General features: G+C 41.3%; 1 protein-coding gene across 1 annotated transcript; it reads left to right on the plus strand.

Moving 5' to 3' along the window:
- The first annotated feature begins 1,240 nt into the window (after positions 1-1,240).
- On the plus strand, positions 1,241-12,728 carry CSRNP1 (cysteine and serine rich nuclear protein 1). Its single transcript, XM_072153861.1, has 5 exons — positions 1,241-1,398; positions 9,408-9,588; positions 10,095-10,354; positions 10,753-11,049; positions 11,265-12,728. The coding sequence occupies exons 2-5, from the start codon at positions 9,432-9,434 to the stop codon at positions 12,249-12,251; spliced, it is 1,701 nt and encodes a 566-aa protein (XP_072009962.1). The 5' UTR covers positions 1,241-1,398; positions 9,408-9,431; the 3' UTR covers positions 12,252-12,728.
- Positions 12,729-18,377: the final 5,649 nt, after the last annotated feature.

An 18,377-nucleotide genomic window follows, 5' to 3' on the forward strand; every position in this document is an offset into this window, starting at 1 on the left:
CGGAGTCACCTGAGAAAGTGTATAACAACTTTAGAATCTGGGGAGTGCTAATCCAATATTTGGTGTATGCCAGAAAAAGCCCCTCTCTGTACATCCACTTATTCATGGGGTTCATGTGACTGAGAGTCACTCAATGATGCAGTCATAGGACATGAAAACCAGATATTAGATATGAGAGATACTCTAGATGATAAATGATTGATAGAAGGGATATGAGAGTTAGATATATTTATAGATGAAGGAAAGTCCAAGTCAGCACAATCTTATAGACTCCTAACAAGGAGGGGTGCAGCGCCCCCAAAGGTTCTGGCTTGATCCTTTTGTAGATAAAGTAAAACGCGGGCAGCACTCCGTGGTTCCAATTTCACAATCAGAGGTGAACTTTATTGAAATTATGGATAGATATATGTATATAGATAAAACTGTTGATAAATAGGTAGAAACTGTAGATGGTGGATCGTATGGAGAGATATGAGGGGTAGATAGATAGACCAGATCAATAGGTTACATAGACAGTTACAGAGATAGACAAATAGAACATTTACAGTGTGATATATATATATATATATATATATATATATATATATATATATATATATATATATATATTATAGATACATTGACCAGATTTATAGATTTAGAAAAAAACTGTATATACACACAGTAAATATACTTGCAGTTTGGGTCGACTAGATTATATATATATACACACACACACAGACATGTAACTACATCCAGGCTGGCTAGAGTACATGGATACACATATATAGCAGGCTGGGTAGACTACACATGGATACACATAAGTATATAGCAGGCTGGGCAGAGTACATGGATACACACAAATAGCAGGCTGGGCAGAGTACATGGATATACATATATATATATATATATATATATATATATATATATATATATATATATATATAGCAGGCTGGGCAGACTACATGGATACACATAAGTATATAGCAGGCTGGGCAGACTACATGGATACATATATAGCAGGCTGGGCAGACTACATGGATACATATATAGCAGGCTGGCTCTGTGGCAGCTCTATGTGCACATCACAGCACAGCAGACACCTCCTCCCCCCTGTGTCCGTGTCCCGGAGGCTGTGAGGAGGGGGCGGAGACCTCTAGCGGCGGCCGGGGATGTGCTGACACACACAGGCAGGAAGCGGAGGAGGGGGCGGGCTGTGGGCGGGGCCGGCTGTCTGCCTCCTTGTCACCGCCTGCGTCACCAGCTCAGGAGTTTTCCACTGACGAAAAAGGCAGAGCGGCTGCCAGAGGAGTCAGAGCAGGAGGCGCTCGCTGAGCTGTACGGACTATGCGCGCTGCACTCTGCCGCCACTGCTGCATCTGAGAGCCGCTGCCCAGGCTACACAGGAAGACAGCCACGGTGAGTGCTCGTGTGTGTGTGCGGGGAGCCCCGGGTGTCACTGCCGCCTGCACTGCCCGGAGCCGCCGCTGCTGCTCAGTATTGTTACTCGGTGTCTCGTAGCGGCGCCCGGTGCAGCTGAGCGGTGAGTGAGCGCGGCGCGGCCTCTAGCGGCCAGCAGGCGCATTGCAGCAGGGATCCCGCTTTATCATCGCCGGGGGATGTGGGGGATGTCACCGCTTGTGGCGCTGGATTTTGGGGGTCTCATAGTTTAGTACATAGTTATCTGTCATTACCAATGTATCATTTAGCTTTATCAATTAATGTCTTATTGACGGGACACATCTCCAGGCGCTTTATGCTTTATCCGCCTCGTCTCCGGTTTGTACAAAGTCTCACAGAGAAATCGCAGCCACCGGAGAATAAGTTCATTGTTTAGTGTGAATAGATTCCTAATGTGCCTATGCGATGAGGATGACGTCACTCCACAAAGTTTTTTGGCGCCAGCTGAGTGAGAGGAGGGAGCTGGTGACGTAAGGGGAGCTAGTGACGTCACCGGGTTGAAGCGGATGAGGTCATGAGCTGGGTGACTCAAGGCTTGGGAGTGACCTCATGTTTCTGTGGAATTTTCCCTCCTTGTTTGTGGAGAGTTTTTTTTTTTTTTTGGTACTTTGAGAGAATATTTTATTTTTGGATAATTGTAGGAATCTGGGAGAGAGGGGGGGGGGGTGATGTCTTGCGCCATTAACCCCTTCAGTGCAGAATTATGTAACCACTAGGTTCTCGTCTGGCTGTAGGATTCTTGTCTTGGAACGTTACAGAATCTGTATTTATTTTCAAAGGTTTTAATTATTAATTTGATTAATTTATATATGTGTAAGAAATAATACACAACAAATATCCCTGTTAGAACAAGGGAATAGATGGAAAGAATAAATATTATTTTCACATCATTATCATCACATTGTGTCAACCAAAATGTTGAAATACGTCCCAAAGTTTATAAAAAGGAAATTAGGGTTTTTCCCCATGACGGGTTGTATCGGTGGTGACATCCGTGCGTCTGTGGCCATGTTTGTCTCCACTACGAATCCCCGGAGCATCTGTCCTCATTGTGTGGGAAGATGGGACTTACTCGCTGTCCTTGGAAGGGATGGAATTTGCTTTTCCTTAGAAAGCCCCTCCACCTTCCCACTCTCTGCCCCCCCTCCTCCTCTCCCATTATATTGTATTCGTCTATGATGAGTGAGGAATACACAGGTGCCCTGTAGAGGGTGGTCCGCACTCGTGGTGTCCCCGGGGGTCTCTGATTTCAGTGTAAATAGATGTTCTCCTTGTTATAGCTACAGTTCCTACAACAAGCCTGCTCCTTCCGTTATGTCACTGTGATTTCTCATATCCAGCCAGACAAGCCGCTGGGATTTAGGGTCGCCGTGTGGGATTTGGATTAATACCGCCGAGTACAGCCTGACATGCTTATTCCTACTCACTGTGGCAGTGATTTTTATGTTTTTTTTTCTTTTTTTTCCCTAGTTACTCAGGTGGTCACATGAGGGAGGTTTTTAATCTATACGTTGGGGGGGGGGGGGGGCGCTGATAAACCATTATGTTTTCTCATTAGCGATGTGTATACTGTAAAAACAAATGTTGCTAATATCATGTTTTTGTTTTATTTTTGTAACCTCTGCTATAATCGCACAAAGACTGTGACCTCTGTAAACGCCCTACGTCTCAATGAGATGGCGGCGTTAGCCCGTAGACCAGTTTTGGGTCGGTGCTAGGACCACAATGATATGACACTGTTCACACCTGTCCATTTAACGGAAACCAAAAAACGAAGGTGAACAGAAGGTTTTCAATTCACCTTCCGTTACCCATAGACTTCAATTGAGCTCCCGTTATTAATAGTAGAAAAAAAATGCAGGAAGTCGCGCCATTTTATTTATTAATAACTTGTGGGCGCAAGTGTGAACTAAGCCTTATCTAAGCATTGGCCAGAAATGCTATTCTTCATTAAATCATCACCTCTTATGTCATCTCATCCTCTTCGGAAAAATTTTAATTGCAACTTTTTTTCTTTTTACGCGTTGTGTATATTTACCCAGCAAGCTGCTAGTGGCCGCGTATCACTGTGTAAACGTAGACTGAAGGTTTCTTACTGCTTCCCTTTTGGGGGATGAGTTTTATAGAGAAACCGCACATGGTAAACATACCGCATCCAGTGTGTGTGACCCTGACACGTCCTTATACCGCTACAAGGTGCTAGGATGAAATGCTTCAGTTTACATAGTGCTGTAGTAAGTGGTTCGGGTTTTGACCCCTTCAGACCCTCTTCTTGGAGACGCTGGGGTTCTTCAGGTCTCAGGTGTTTTTTTTACCTGCTATTAGATAATGTGGGAATACGCGTGAACCTGGAGCGAGCTGTCATAACAAGCAGATCCTGTTCTACCACATTTTCTAATCCTTCCCCTGGATTTACATGTGAATGATCGAGTGACTAGCGCCTCGCCAGTTCTGCACGTGGCTTTTATGGTCTTTAAACAGGTGCCTGGCTTTCCGAGCATCTCCATCTGCTCATCTGTGTCTCCGGAGGGTTAATGGCGTCAGACAGGTATTCACATTGTGAAACTTTTATATCATCGTAACACTTCTGTGTATCCGGCTCCAGCAGAGAAGAATAGGGGTGCATTCAGTTGCAGCTTTTATAGTTTTATACTTTTTTTTTTTTAGATGGGTGTCATTCAGCTTTCCTAGAATCCTGAGTGGAAGTATTCCTAGTATGGGAACAGACGCATTGAAGGTTTGGGAAGTCTGGGTGGTAAATTGAATCATTGCTTGAGGCAAACGTAGTGCCATGCTGTGCGGTTCCCACAGGAGGAACAGCTGATGGAGAGGGAGGGGGGATCCTTGCCTCAGGGGACCTTGTTATTGGAGGCTTATAGAAGCGAAAATGAAAAAAATACCCTTTAAGGGCATGTCTACCTGTGCAAATAAAGATCTACAGTGCATGACCTTAAGCAACTTGGGTGAAATCTGAAAACCATTTCAGTATTGATGCTGTAGGTCCCCAACCCACATCTCCCCCCCTTCTTGTGGACATGTTCTACGTGCTGAGATAGTCTGGTAACGTGATCACATTCCTAGAAATGACTGGTGTAGCCTGGTCTATACATTACACATACATACTTGCAGCCCCGGTGTAGCCTGGTCTATATGTAGCACATACATACTAGTCTATACATTGCACATACATGCTTGCAGCCACGGTGTAGCCTGGTCTATACATTGCACATGCATGCTGGTCTATACATTGCACATGCATGCTGGTCTATACATTGCACATGCATGCTGGTCTATACATTGCACATGCATGCTGGTCTATACATTGCACATGCATGCTGGTCTATACATTGCACATGCATGCACTACGTGCTGTGTTTGCATTTCCAGAATAACCTTTGCACTGGGACGCGTCAAACACAGAAAACATCTTCCCCTATTACATTAACAGAAATAAACCGTGCGCAGATTTCCCAGGGTGCCTAATGTTTTGGGCTGGTTCCTCTGTGTTTACCATGGAGTATATCGGAGGCTTGTTCATTCCTGAAATTCTTGTATATATGGATAATACCAAAGCCAAGGGTGAGAACAAGGGAGCGGAAAACTGCATTCCATACTCCTCTCTCCATCACACCCATTATTCGGGAGATTCTGGCACATCTTTTGGGAGGGGGTTTAGCAGTCGGTGCCCCTTCCCCTCTAGTAGCTTTTAGTTTCCTGGCTCTGCACCTTTAAGGCTCGGTGGGAGTGGTGGTGCCAGACTAGAATTCCTGCGGTTTTGGTCCATCGACTCTCGTACTTGTTTAAAAAGCTGTTTTTAGTAAAATAGATGAGTAAGAAGGCAGAGCCAAGAACAGAATGTCTTTTTTGGCAGCAGCAAGTGAGGCAGATTTTTTTTTTTTTTTTTAATAACCTGAAATAAAATGAAGTTAAATAGTTCTTCTTGTAGGAAGACGAATGTTGGACTTAACACACGTTGAATGAAATTAGATATTTTTTTTTTTTAACTGTATTAAGTTTAGGATCTATTCCCCGTATGACTACACGGACACCTGTGTGCCATTCCCGCAGGGTACAGGAAATGCCCCTGCCCTTGTATGACCTATACATGACATTGGAGCAGCAATCTATTAAATTACTCCTCTATTTTAGACAATTAATCCCATATTACACGTCTCAGCCTTGTGTACGCAGCGCCTCTAGTGGTGAGAAAGTGGAAGTCAACCATCTATACTGCAGCAGACATCAACATTACTACTAACAATGATGTCCCGGGATCTAGCACACTAGACCCAGTTCACACCTGTGTTCAGAACTACAGCATTATCTTCCATCACTGAAACGATAACTAAAGTCTAACTGATCCGTTAAAAATTTCAATGGTTTTAGTGGACTTTAAATCATTTTCTTTAGAAATTACTTATGTGAGTGAAAAATTGATTGGGAGCTGAAGCACAACTTTTTTTTTGTCTTCCCCCACAAGTGGTGCAGATAGAAGCTAACAGAAGCCATCAAAAGTCCATTGAAATCAATGGTCAGTTTAGCGAATTCATTAGACTTCGTTATCTTCAGTCACCGAAATGCTAATAACAGTAGGCCTGAACGTAGGTGTGAACTGGGTCTTATCTGGCTACATTTTACAATCCTTGCCCATAGATGTGGTTTTGTTAGGACTCTCAATGTAAAATGAGCGCAGAAAGTTCAGCGTACAGATTTATAACTTCTACAAAACTATCCTGATGCCCAATGTAGATTTTTCAAATTGTGGCACAAGGATTCCTATAGATGTGCCAAATATATTGCAAAGCCATGTGACCTATGAGATTTATGGTTTTATTATTTTATGGTCTGGCAAATGATTGTCAGTAGTAACAAGTCTCCCTGTATGGCTATTGCAGGTTTTGATTTATAATGGACTGTAATGTAAAGTCTATTGGGCTTTTGGCACATTTGTTGAGGGATGTTGTGTATCATCTTGCACGAAAATTCTGTGCAACAAGCAGCAGCGTCCATTTGTGTAAATTTTAATGCTTTGAGATAAGCGAATACACAAGGTGAATAGGTTAGGAAGGGAATTCTATATGTAGTGATTGCTGGTTAATGGTGATTGATTCCTTACCCCTGGATGAGGGGCACGTTGTAAAATAATTCCAGCGCTTTGTTACTCCATGTAACTGTACTTGGTGTATACACACATTGTACTTGCCTTGCAATGTGCAGATTTACTTAGAAAGGGCTGCAGATGTTTGTTTCCAAAATTTCAGTTTCCTCTGGTCCCCGATGTCCTTGAGTGACCCCCTGACACAAAGCTTGGGTGACACTTTGCTACTGGCTCTCTGTGACGGTGCAGCACGACGCTCACTTAGTAGCAGCCATGCTAGTAAATCCGCTTAACACTGTGTCCTTTCTAGTGCAGTCTAGAGCCACTTCATAAAACATCTGGCAGCAATTGACTTTACATAATTCAGCGGGAAACAATCGCCGAATTTCAGAAACCCAGACTGCTATTACTTTATGTGTAAGGTCGGCGCCAGTGACCTGACAGGTCGGGTAGGAGGTTGTGGGGTTTCCCTTTTTCCTGTTAACTGAATGTTAACAGTAAACTGGAAAATAAAAACTTTTTTGTGGGAAACTTGGGAACCTAATGTGGCCGCGGTGGCGTTTGAGAAGAGGGCTGTATTCCTACGTTGCTGTCCTGAAGTATAGGAGAACAACAAAAAAAAATGTATAAGAGATCAAGTGCCCAGGACTGATATTAACTTCTTTAACAAATTCTGTGACAAAGTTTTTAGGGCAGTATTTTGGCTTGACACCAAAGATCAGGTAAATGCAGTCACATCGTAGCCCACAAGTTACAACAACCATGATCCAATAGTCCTAACAAAATAAAAAACCCATCAGGTATGTGAAGCCCTAGCCTAAAGCCAGAATTTTAGCAACTGTGCCATAAGGTAGAAGGAATGCTGTCTTTATCCTGGGAGAAGAGGCCACCCGGAAAGCTGATCCCAGGGCAACATCTGTCAAAAGAAGATTTAAGTGTCTAACCGGTCTCAAGTTTTTTAAACTTAAAATAGGACCTCAGGTGTCCCCTTCTATGTATCCTGTATATATGTTAGCCCACAACCAAAATATTTTTTTATGCTCTTCCACGTCGTCGTTCAGTCCCCTGCAGTATTTGGTGGCTTAACCACCATCGGTCTATAAATTCCCGTATATGAACTCTTGAACCTTGGCCTGTGTCAACACCAGAGCAGGGGAGGCATGTGTGAGGTTTTACACTGCTTGTGTGTGCAGGCAGTAGGGGTATGTCATCCATCCCCCTATGTCGTGATGTATTCAGTCCAGGTTTTTTGGGAGCTGTTATAGTATTCTTGCAGCATGGCATTGATTGGGGCTCTGTACGGGACTCCTAAATGAATGGTTAGCCCCACACGCTGTACTAAGGCAGTGTCCCCGTGCTGTACATTACAGGAGACGCCAGGGCTGGAGTCTCCCGTAACAAGGTTGTAAATAATTAACTAGCGCACTGCCTCCCCGCTCTTCAAATATAGCACTAATTCAGCTTTAATCACTCGCCTGCTGCACTTGGCCAGGTTAAAGTTTCCGTTTGCTGATGCTGATATTATTTACTGTCCCCGATACTGTCTTGTAATTGACTACAGGACATCCTGGGGGTGGGGGATGGTTTTGATCCGTTGTAGCGAGCTCTGATTTGTGTATTCAGGAGAAGAGTGGATTATTGGGGATCTATGGGGAAATGCATGTTGGGGTTGCTGGTATTTGTAGTGCAAGGCATGGCAGAATTCATTCATGACTGACACTTTCTAGGAGTTCCTGGAATGGATTTATACATAAGTATGCATTTACCTTCCTGATAACTGGAGGAAGCTTAAGATTTCCTAATGATGTCAATGTATTGCAATCTTCCTTGTCGTCAGCAGTCGCTCTCAGCACTGACGTCAGTATAGCTTGCTAGTAAAAAAAGTTTCCTGGCGCTTCCCCATCACGGTTCTAGGCTGTTGTCACGTCCGTCAGTAAACACACAGGCAGACTACTGAGTCACCCTGAGTCATCTTTCCAAATAATGCCTGTGCCGTGATGTCTGCAGCTCATTCCCTCCTACATGCAGCTAATATTAAACTGATACCATGTACGCGTGTGATAAAATCGTGATCCAGCGCGGCGCTTCTATTCACTTAGAGATTACCGGAGCCCTTTGAGGCTCAGACAAGTGTCGTCGAGCAGCACTCCTGGATGCAAATCCAATACAAAATGATCAACGTCCTTTAAAGTGGCCACTCTGGTACTCTGCTTTTATTTCCCATTGATTCAGCGTTTATGGGGTTAACTCTTAAGAAGGTGGAGGGGGGGGGGGATGGCAGAGCTGAATATAATCAGATCTGAAGCACAAAATGTCCTTGTCTGAAACCTATTTCCACTGATATGTCCAGAGGCTGCGAAAAGAAAAAAAAAATCCAGGAGAGGAAGAGGGAAGAAAAAAAACTGGCTGCAATTTTGTGCAATTGATGTGTTTTTGTTTCAGCATTTCATTTAATAAGATGCTCTGCCTGTATTTCCCTGGGGAGGTATCGCATGCAAATCAGGAGGGAAGTATTCTCTGAAGAGAGGCAATTTTTTTTTTTTTTCCTCTTCCTTTCCTCATCTCGGTAAATGAGTGCACTCAGGCTGAATGGGATGTGACAGGAAGCAGTTGCTGCGCTACCGTCCAGCATGACGTTTCCTGTGCAGTGTACAAATGGGTCGCCATTACAAACAAGTTGATAATTCTACATTGTTATAACCATTATTTTAAGATTATATTCGAATTACTTTTTTTTTTTTTCTTGTACATTGCAATTATGTTTTTATTATATTGTTGATCAAATTGTGTATTTTATTTTATGCTTACTAGTCATAAAAGATTGATCACCAGACAAATAGTAACATTTTTCCTTTATTTTTTTTTTCAGGACTGTGAAATCTACACAATAGCCATGAGTGGATTACTGAAACGCAAATATGAAGCATTGGAAGATGACTTCACATACTCCTCTTCCTCTTCATCCCCCTCGTCATCGGCCACTTCTTCCGGAGGGGAATCGGATGACGAGTTTAGCTACAGCCTTAGGCCGCTTCTGAGCGACTTCACCCGTAAGTGGACTGGATTTTCCAACGCTTCTTCCTCACTTATCATGACTTTTATGTTCCTTGTGTGCGATTCTGTTTTTAAAAGCCATACAAAGCTAATGGATAATAGCCAGGATTTTCTTTGACTCTCCGGCTAGCTTCTCATATCCCAGCTGTTGTGCTGTATGACAGTAAACTAGGCTTTAAATAATCTGCATAGTTTCCGTAGCAGCAGCCGTAAAAATGTCAACTCTTCACCACCTGAGTAAACACGGAGAACTTTCCTCTTCAGCTTAAACCTATAAGCTCCGCGCATACGAGTCATATACATTCCTCTAGAGTGCTCTCTCAAATTGTAGTCTTAAAGCTTTCCGAACATTTACACTTGTGTATTTTCCATCTGGCAAAGCTATATCTTGCTAGGTGTATATGGTAAAGGCTTTAAGCACACTTTTTTCTTTTTAAGATAGACCTGTATTGAAAATATGTGGGTCCTTTGTCATGTACTGATGATGTTATGATGTTTACAGCAATATCCATCCTCAAAAAAGCAAAGCGGGCGAAGAAGAATAGGGTTCAGTTTGATCGAGTGATCGTCTTCTACTTCCAACGATGCCAAGGTTTCACAAGTGTGCCAAGTCGGGGCGGATGCACTCTGGGAATGCGGCAGAAACACAACCACAGTAGGCAGTTCACATTAGAAGAGTTCTCCAGGGAACAGTTGACCCGACGAAGGGAGAAACTGAAGGAACGGTTGAAGGAAGAGAAACTCTTGGCTCTAAAGAATATGGTAAGTTTCTCGATGTTTAAGACTTGGATGAAGAGGGAATTGGGTCCATGATGCTCAGTCCATGTGCTGGTGGGATTTCCCAGGTGGAACCTTGATCCACAAGGATAAACAGACGTGCTGAGTTCAGTCCAGTGGTACACATTTCGAACCGGGAAATCCCACCTCCACATAGTTTTTTGTTGGGTTTTTTTGGGACACAACTCATTTGTGGTCAAATGGCCAAAGACTTCTTTACCTGGTTAAATTTTTTGTTGTATCTTAACATGGAGTGTGTTATTGGGTTGTAGAAGGTGAACAACACTTGAGGCCTTCTTTTTTTATATTTCCGTACAAAATTTACTTACTGTTTGCAAACTCTTTATTTCAGTGATGATTGACTTTTTATATGTTCATTTTAGTTTACAAAGAATGGTACAGTAGAATCGGAAAAAGCCAACAATCTCAGCATAGATGACATCTGTGACGAAGATATTGATATGACCAACGCGGAGATCGAAGACGGCTTCAGTCCACGAATGTACCCTCCCAAGAAACGGCGGGCGCTGCTCAAGAGCGAAGGGGTGAAGAAGATCGACAAAACTGAAAAGCATGAACTCAATGAAATCAGGAAGTCAAGAGAAGAATGTGGCTGCGATTGCCAGGACTTCTGTGAGCCGGAGACGTGCAGTTGTAACTTGGCAGGCATCAAGTGTCAGGTAAGCATCCAAAATATGGTCCTTGAATTACCAACTTATGTGCCTTTTGTCTTGAGCAGATTGAGTTAGCAGTGTGTCCTTCCTTAACTTTTTAATTATCTTTTTATTTCTTACATGACAAATTTCCATATAGTAATTTTCCATATATACAAAAATAGATTATGATAGGTTAGACACACAATAACATTGACTCATGTTATGTTTCTCTTCCTCAGAGAGACCATTCAACCTTCCCATGTGGATGTACCAAGGATGGCTGTGGAAACCGAAATGGAAGAGTAGAATTCAATTCATCCAGGGTACAGACCCATTTTATCCATACTGTTATGAAACTTGAGCTTGAGGAGAAGAGACAAAACAGTGATGAGGAGAATGAAGAGCCTGAAATGTCGTGCGATGACCAATTGAATCCCTTCGGGTGCTCTTCTGTAGAATCTATTGAAGATGAAGAAAGGACTGAGCCCACCACTACCAATAATAACACCACCACTGCACCCTATCATTTCAACATAGACCTGGAGCCCGCAGGGGAAAATAGCTGCAGTAGTGACACAACTGACAGCTCCTCCTCATCTGGTCAGAGTGAAAGCTCTGAAGGTCCCTTTGAACATACTTCTTCATCTGATAAATCCCAGTCAGATTTTGAGGAAGACTATCTGGCCAGGATTCTTCATTTCAACGACTCCGAATACGAGGAGAACAGCAGTGACTGCCAGGACAACTTGAGCTTCTTTCATAGTACGGACTTCTTCTGTGATAAGGTTTACGAATCTCTCTACAGCTCGGAGAAATCTAGCGGGTTGTACTCCAACTCTTTATCGAACATTTCAAAGTGCGTGGACGAAAATGCAAACCAGGGGGGAGATTGCTTTACTGACAATGAGGTATCTGTGGCCATCTCTACTGATTCTGTGGCACAAGGAGAGCCGCTGCTCAAAAACTATATGGATATCAGCCTTTCGTCTGAGGCTTTTGAGATCCCAGATGAAACGGAATACAATTTTGGACCTCTTTACAATTCGCTGAACGAATATGAGAACTTGTGTTCTCAGCAGTGTCTGGTGACGCTGCTCCCCGGATTCACCCCGGCTACAGACACTTTCTTGGAATCTTTAATAAGTTCTTCAGAGTCTTGTGGTGACAATCAATTCTTAGAGGATGCCTTAAAATCACCATCTCCCTTTGAATCCCTCATTGCATAAATAAGGGACGGGGACCCAAGCTGTGGATAATTTGCAGGAACGGTGAATATAATAAGGAATGTTTCTATGTTGATTTTACATGGATAACTCTATTTTGGTCTTTTTATGGAGTAAACTCCTTTTTGGGAACACTGTCACTGCAATCTGTTTACCTTGCATCGGTTTGAACAAATTTTTTTTTTCTGTTTTTGTATAAGACTTTGTACATAAAGTTTGAAAAAAAGAAAAAAATTAGAAAATTCTTATGTTTGTGGACCTGTGAAAAGCTATTCTTTTACGGATGGGTTTCCAAGTATTCCCGTGTTCGAGGCTTTTAAGATAAACTCTATTCATGTATTTATTGTAAAAAAAGAAATATTTGCAGAAGTAGTGTGCACTACTTGGGTTTACATAAAGGAAAAAAAAAAGAAAAAAAAAACCTGCATACTTTATACAGAGCTGTTTTTATTTATTGCAAATTCCAGGAATGAGACTGAAGCTTGAACTAGCATGAGTTGTATTTAAAATTGGAAATACCTCAGATGTATTATGAGTACAATCATTTTTTTTTCTCCATAATATATCTGCATTATTTATAGACTATTTTTATTTTAATTTTTTTTTTTTTCTGTATAATAAGTTAAACATTCACTCGCTTTCTTCCCCCTGTTGTGCAATATTACAGCTGCAGTCTCCACGAAAGGGGGGCTTTCTCATCTTCCGATATAGACCTTTTGAGAACAGGCACTCCCTTGGCCACTGTAGACGGACATGCATGCATTTCTGTAAGAAATCTGAAAAGGGCTTACTCGCTCGTTTTTTAGAAGGAGCAGGGCACAACTCCTGTTCTCAAGATAGTTGTTTAAGATTGGGGTAAACCCCTTTAATTCAATACACCACTGGTCATATGATAAAGCACAAAGACCTTGTTGGGAAGTAGAGCATTTTCTAGCGGATTAAGAATTTCCCCCCGGACTTTGCGTCTGTGCTCCATTTTACAAGCCATATAATTATTTCTTTCAATTTTATTTAATCATGCTATGTTATTTCATATTTATTTGATATATCTATGGATTTGGCCATAAGATCCTACACAGCTGAGGTGACCCCCCCCCACCCCCTAGTTTCGGGCACCCGGTCAGCTGAACTTGGTGCGGAGCCGTTGCAATATAAGTAAAGCTACATCGAGCCAGAACAGCACGAGCAAAGATAATTTCCATCTACATATTAGATGGAGTCGTTCTATATTCTCCAATAATAATATATGGTCCCGGCTATTTATATCTAATTAATTTTTTTTTTTTTTTAATAATAATAATAATGAAAGTTATGTATATGTAAAACTAAACAGATTATTTATTGCTTTACAACCTTTAAAACACAGTGAATTATCTTTTGTATAATTTTTTTTCTTCGATCTACACTATTTAAGCTTTAAAATTTAAATGCAGATATTTAAATGAGGAAAAAAAAACCATTTATGGTGTTGATTAAGATAAAAAATTATGTTTTATATATCTTTCTTTCCTTCTAAATTATGAAATCTTGATGCCAGAGACCAAGACTATTATATACTGTATTATATTTTTATTTTATTTGTATTTTATTTTTTTCGAGCTGCTCTACCAAAAGGTTTATCTAGAATCTCTACCATTGTGAAGAAGAGAAAAAAAAAATCATACGGCCTTTCCAGTACCAGCCTACTAATCTACCCGTCCACTGACTTTTTTGAGGGGAAAAAATAAACTGGTTCTAATATTATTTTACTTTTATTTATGAAATTTGTTGTTTTTAACTCTGTGACCCAATTGGCTACTGTGAAAACTGTTCTGTGTGACAGGACAAACGTTACTAAGGACTTATTTTTGGCAATGCAGCTAGGAGTAAACGCTAGCTGGGTGTCTTTGTAAGGGACTGGTGGCTCTTGGCTCTGCCCGACTATTAGGTCAACTCTTGCCTGTATGATGGTAACTGTTCCGGCAATGAGAGGGTTTAGGAAACCCCCTTCAATGGTGATGAATGTTCAGACATGTTAACTAAAGAGCCATTTTGAAGAATAAACTCTGTCGACCCAATGATTGTTGGGCTGATGGTTATTGCTTCTGATAGGACGAGGAGAAGATGTTGATGCCAGACACTCTGACATCAACTCGTCTCCCCTTAATGTCCAAAATTCTTCACCATTCGTCTCCTGAAGTTTGTTATATAGGGCAAGTTGAGACTCCCTATACACATTAGATGACCAGTCAGTCGCATTGGGTTCTGCTGCCATTGATCTAACGTGTATGGACATCTTTAGACTTGTGCCGATTCCGCGGTCCTTACAATGCATCCTATGGCCTAAGCTGTGCGCCAAAGGTATCCAGTGCATGTGATGAAGCTTATTCAATCCCTGGAGTAAATGTTCCATAAATCCCTTCTGTAGTAGTTGTGGTACAGTCACACACTCCAGTCCTATACATTAAATAAGCTTTAAGGTGAAATGATTATTTCCACATAATCCTCATTCTAGCGATACACACAAGTGCCTTTGCCAGCACTACTATTGTATGCCGGTCTTTTTATTGTACCCACATGTCTTTAATGTGTATCTGGTAGTCGTGTATGTCATTTGGTCAGTGCTGCAATATTCACTTGCTGGAAGGAAGCTGCTGTTTTGCTTCAGATTTGCTGATATGTGCCCTCATCCCTCATTATGGTTTAGTTTGGGATCACTTTCTAGATGATGGGAGTAGGATAACCATACCTGTGCATGGAGATTATTGGGATCTGAAGTTAAGATGTACCACAAAATAAGGAGCTGTAGTACTAGTGTTTTATAGTTCTACCCAGAAGTCCATCCAGCAACTCCTAGGGGTTACTTTTCAAGAGTATTTGGAAGTGGCTGGGGTAAAAAGCACATAGCCCTTCTGGTTCCAGTAGTTCTGTTTTCCAGCCTTAAAGGGTTTGTTCAGGATTAAAAAATGATTTGTATGTGGCACCAGTGTTAAATCCCGTTCAGCCATGGCTCCACCCATCGCTTCTGTATACAGAGGCCGGCGGTGACATTGTGCTGTACCACTGCCGGGTCTCTGTATACAATCCGAGGCTGGCAGTGATGGGTGACATCACCATGGCCAAATGGAACCTTGTATAAAAGCTTTTAATCCCGGACAACCCCTTTGAGTTCTGGGGGTCATGGGACTGGTTTTATCCAGTGTGTGGTCAGGATATCATTTCCATTTTCCGGGGGACCTCACTTCGTGTTGTCTTCTGGTCCACTCATTTAATGAAATTGGTCCTCATGACCCTCTGAAACTTTCGGTTGGACAGAAGTAGTGGGCAGGGTAATTATGTGCTGTCCTGCTTCCCTGGGGCATTTCCATATTCATGGAAAACCCATTTAAGTCCCCCTTCCAAGGGGAAAGTAAACCTTTCCTTTTGGAAGCCCCATTTCCTTTAAGGTATGTAAGGGAAATAATTATAATCCGTCCTCCCAGACCAGCATGTAGTCAGATTTCCCACCTTATGAATTTAGATACACTATGGTAGGCAGCCATATTGTTATGTTGGAGGCGATGCCGCACTTGGAGCCGGCCACCTTCTTGCCACCACTATATCCATCCATTGTCTAGCATTTCAAGTAATAAACATTCCCAGTAAAACATTGTAACGGAACAGACTGGTCCTAGCAGCAAAACTCCTTTAGGTTCTGAGTTAATTTATACGCTGGCAATATTCTGGTACTCATTTCTATTTATTGGCACTAATATGTTGTTACAACATTCCTGGATTACTTTGCATAAATATATATATTAATTTAAGGTGAATAAGATATCCTGCCTTCATAACTTTGTGCATTTAATTTATTTGTTTGTGCCAAAAGATAAAAAAGCAAACTTCAGATTGTATTTTGTTCCATTTTATGTCTTATTGTCCTGGGTATTTATTGACACGGCTTGTAACTATCTTTATGGAACTTCTCACAATTGCTAAACTTTGCCTTTTTTTTTTTTTTTTTTTTTTTTGTAAATATTGGCTTTTTTTTTTTTTTAAGAACTTTTTGTTTTAAAGCAAATACTTTCTGCAACTGCTGTCTGTCATTTCATTTAAAGCAATATGAAGAAAATATCCATTACACTTTAAATAAAAATCTAAAAATTAAATTTTCTTGTGAGTTTTTTTTTTTTTTTTTCACTATGCTACAGTAAACTGCTTTGGTGGTCGCTACAGACAACTATGCTGAAGCCAACCCATCCTGCAGCGTCTTTGGGCCTGTCCTTGGCTGTGGTTCAGTCACAATGGGGGAGATTTTATCATCAAGTTTCTGATGTGAAACTATTCTTGTTGCCCATGGAAACCAATCAGAGCTCAGCTTTAATTAAAATGCTGAGGGAAAATGAAAGCTGAGCTCTGATTGGTCTATAAAAGTTCTGCTCTAAGAGACTTATGATAAATCTCCTCCAGTGTTTTCTAAAGGAGATAAGTTACTCCCATTTGACACAGATCGATCACAGATTTATCAGAAGTGTCTGAGAGCAGAACTGTTCTAGTTGACCAATGAAAACCAATGTATGAAACAGGTGTTTATAAAATAAGAGTTCTGATTGGTTGCCATGGGTAAATGTAAGGCAGAAATGATAGTGGTGGCCCCAAACTATCTGCCAAATTTATGTCACATACAAAGTAAACCCATTATTAAAAAACGAAAACTAAATTGGGAAGTATTGTAATATTGCATAACAGATTATACAGATTTAGTTACATGTTAACTTGTATGTGAATATAACCCAACACGGAAACTTCAGAGGTGGAAAAGCTACAAAACTGCAACATAAGAACCTGTCCAGGAATTTGGATACTCTGAAATTTACAAACCTTTACACATCCACACATACTGTAGTAGCTTCATGTGTCCTTGTTACAGAATCCATGATGATCTCTGGGTCAATTTATATATCAATGTGACAAGTTCCCTTATGTTTTTATATGTTAACTCGGTCCTTTTCCATAAAATGATTTTACTATGATCCGTTCAGCTCCTCTATAAGATGCTGCCTGCAGATTAAACACTATGCACAATCAGATCTCCATGCTCTGTCATTCTATTGCAGATAGGATACTATGTACTCAGATCCTGCTCTATAACATGCTGCCTTCAGATAGGACACTGTGTACAATCTGATCAACCCATCCTGTTCTATAACATGCTGCATGCAGGAAACTACAGTATGCTCTTCTCCATCTGCTCTATAACACGTTGCCCGTATATAGGACACTATGTACAATCTCCTCAGCTCCTCCTGCTCTATAACATGCTGCCTGTAGATAGGACACTATGTACAGTATGCTCTACTCCTCCTGCTCTATAACATGCTGCCTGCAGATAGGACACTATGTAAAATCTGCTCAGCTCCTCCTGCTCTATAACATGCTGCCTGCAGATAGCGCACTATGTTCAATCTGCTCAGCTCCACCTGCTGATATATAAAATATCTGTAAGACAGGGCACTATATAGAATTTGCTTGGCCCCTCCTGCTCTATAACATCATGTAAATTTGACACATCAAGTTTAAAACCTCTATCTCTACCTTGTATACCTAAAAAACCTAAAGTCCTAAATTGTTCTACAAAAAAATCCTAAAATTCTATGTTTCTAAGCTTCTGGTGTGAAGGACTTGATAAATCCCATTATGATTGTTAGTGTTAATGGCAGCGCTCTCTGTTTTTAGCACAGTCTGCTCATTTGTACACTTTCCTCAGGAATTGCATAACCATTAGTTCTTCATGGGTTTTCCGAGTGTTTTAATGTAAGAGAGCACTTCCTCCCTTTTCCCCAGGGTCTATCAAGCACTGGCTTCAAAGCCGGACTCAGTCCCACTGCATTTCCTACTCTCTGAAATAGAATATGGGCTTTACCTGCATTTACAATGAATTCTGAAAATAGCAATTTCTTTAATCAGCATCATCCGGAGGCACTGGTGATAACATACACCTGCTAGTAAGATGTCTTCTACATCAACTTGCCATCACTGATAGTAGTGTTAGAATAAGTGATAATAATTATTATTTTATTTATATAGCGCACACAGATTACGCAGCGCTGCACAAAGCTTGTCAAATTGGTCCTATTACTGAATGGATAGAATAACCTTACCTGGTACTCA

This window comes from Engystomops pustulosus, chromosome 5 (genome assembly GCF_040894005.1).
Source record: "Engystomops pustulosus chromosome 5, aEngPut4.maternal, whole genome shotgun sequence".
In the NCBI taxonomy this organism is placed as follows: Eukaryota; Metazoa; Chordata; class Amphibia; order Anura; family Leptodactylidae; genus Engystomops; species Engystomops pustulosus.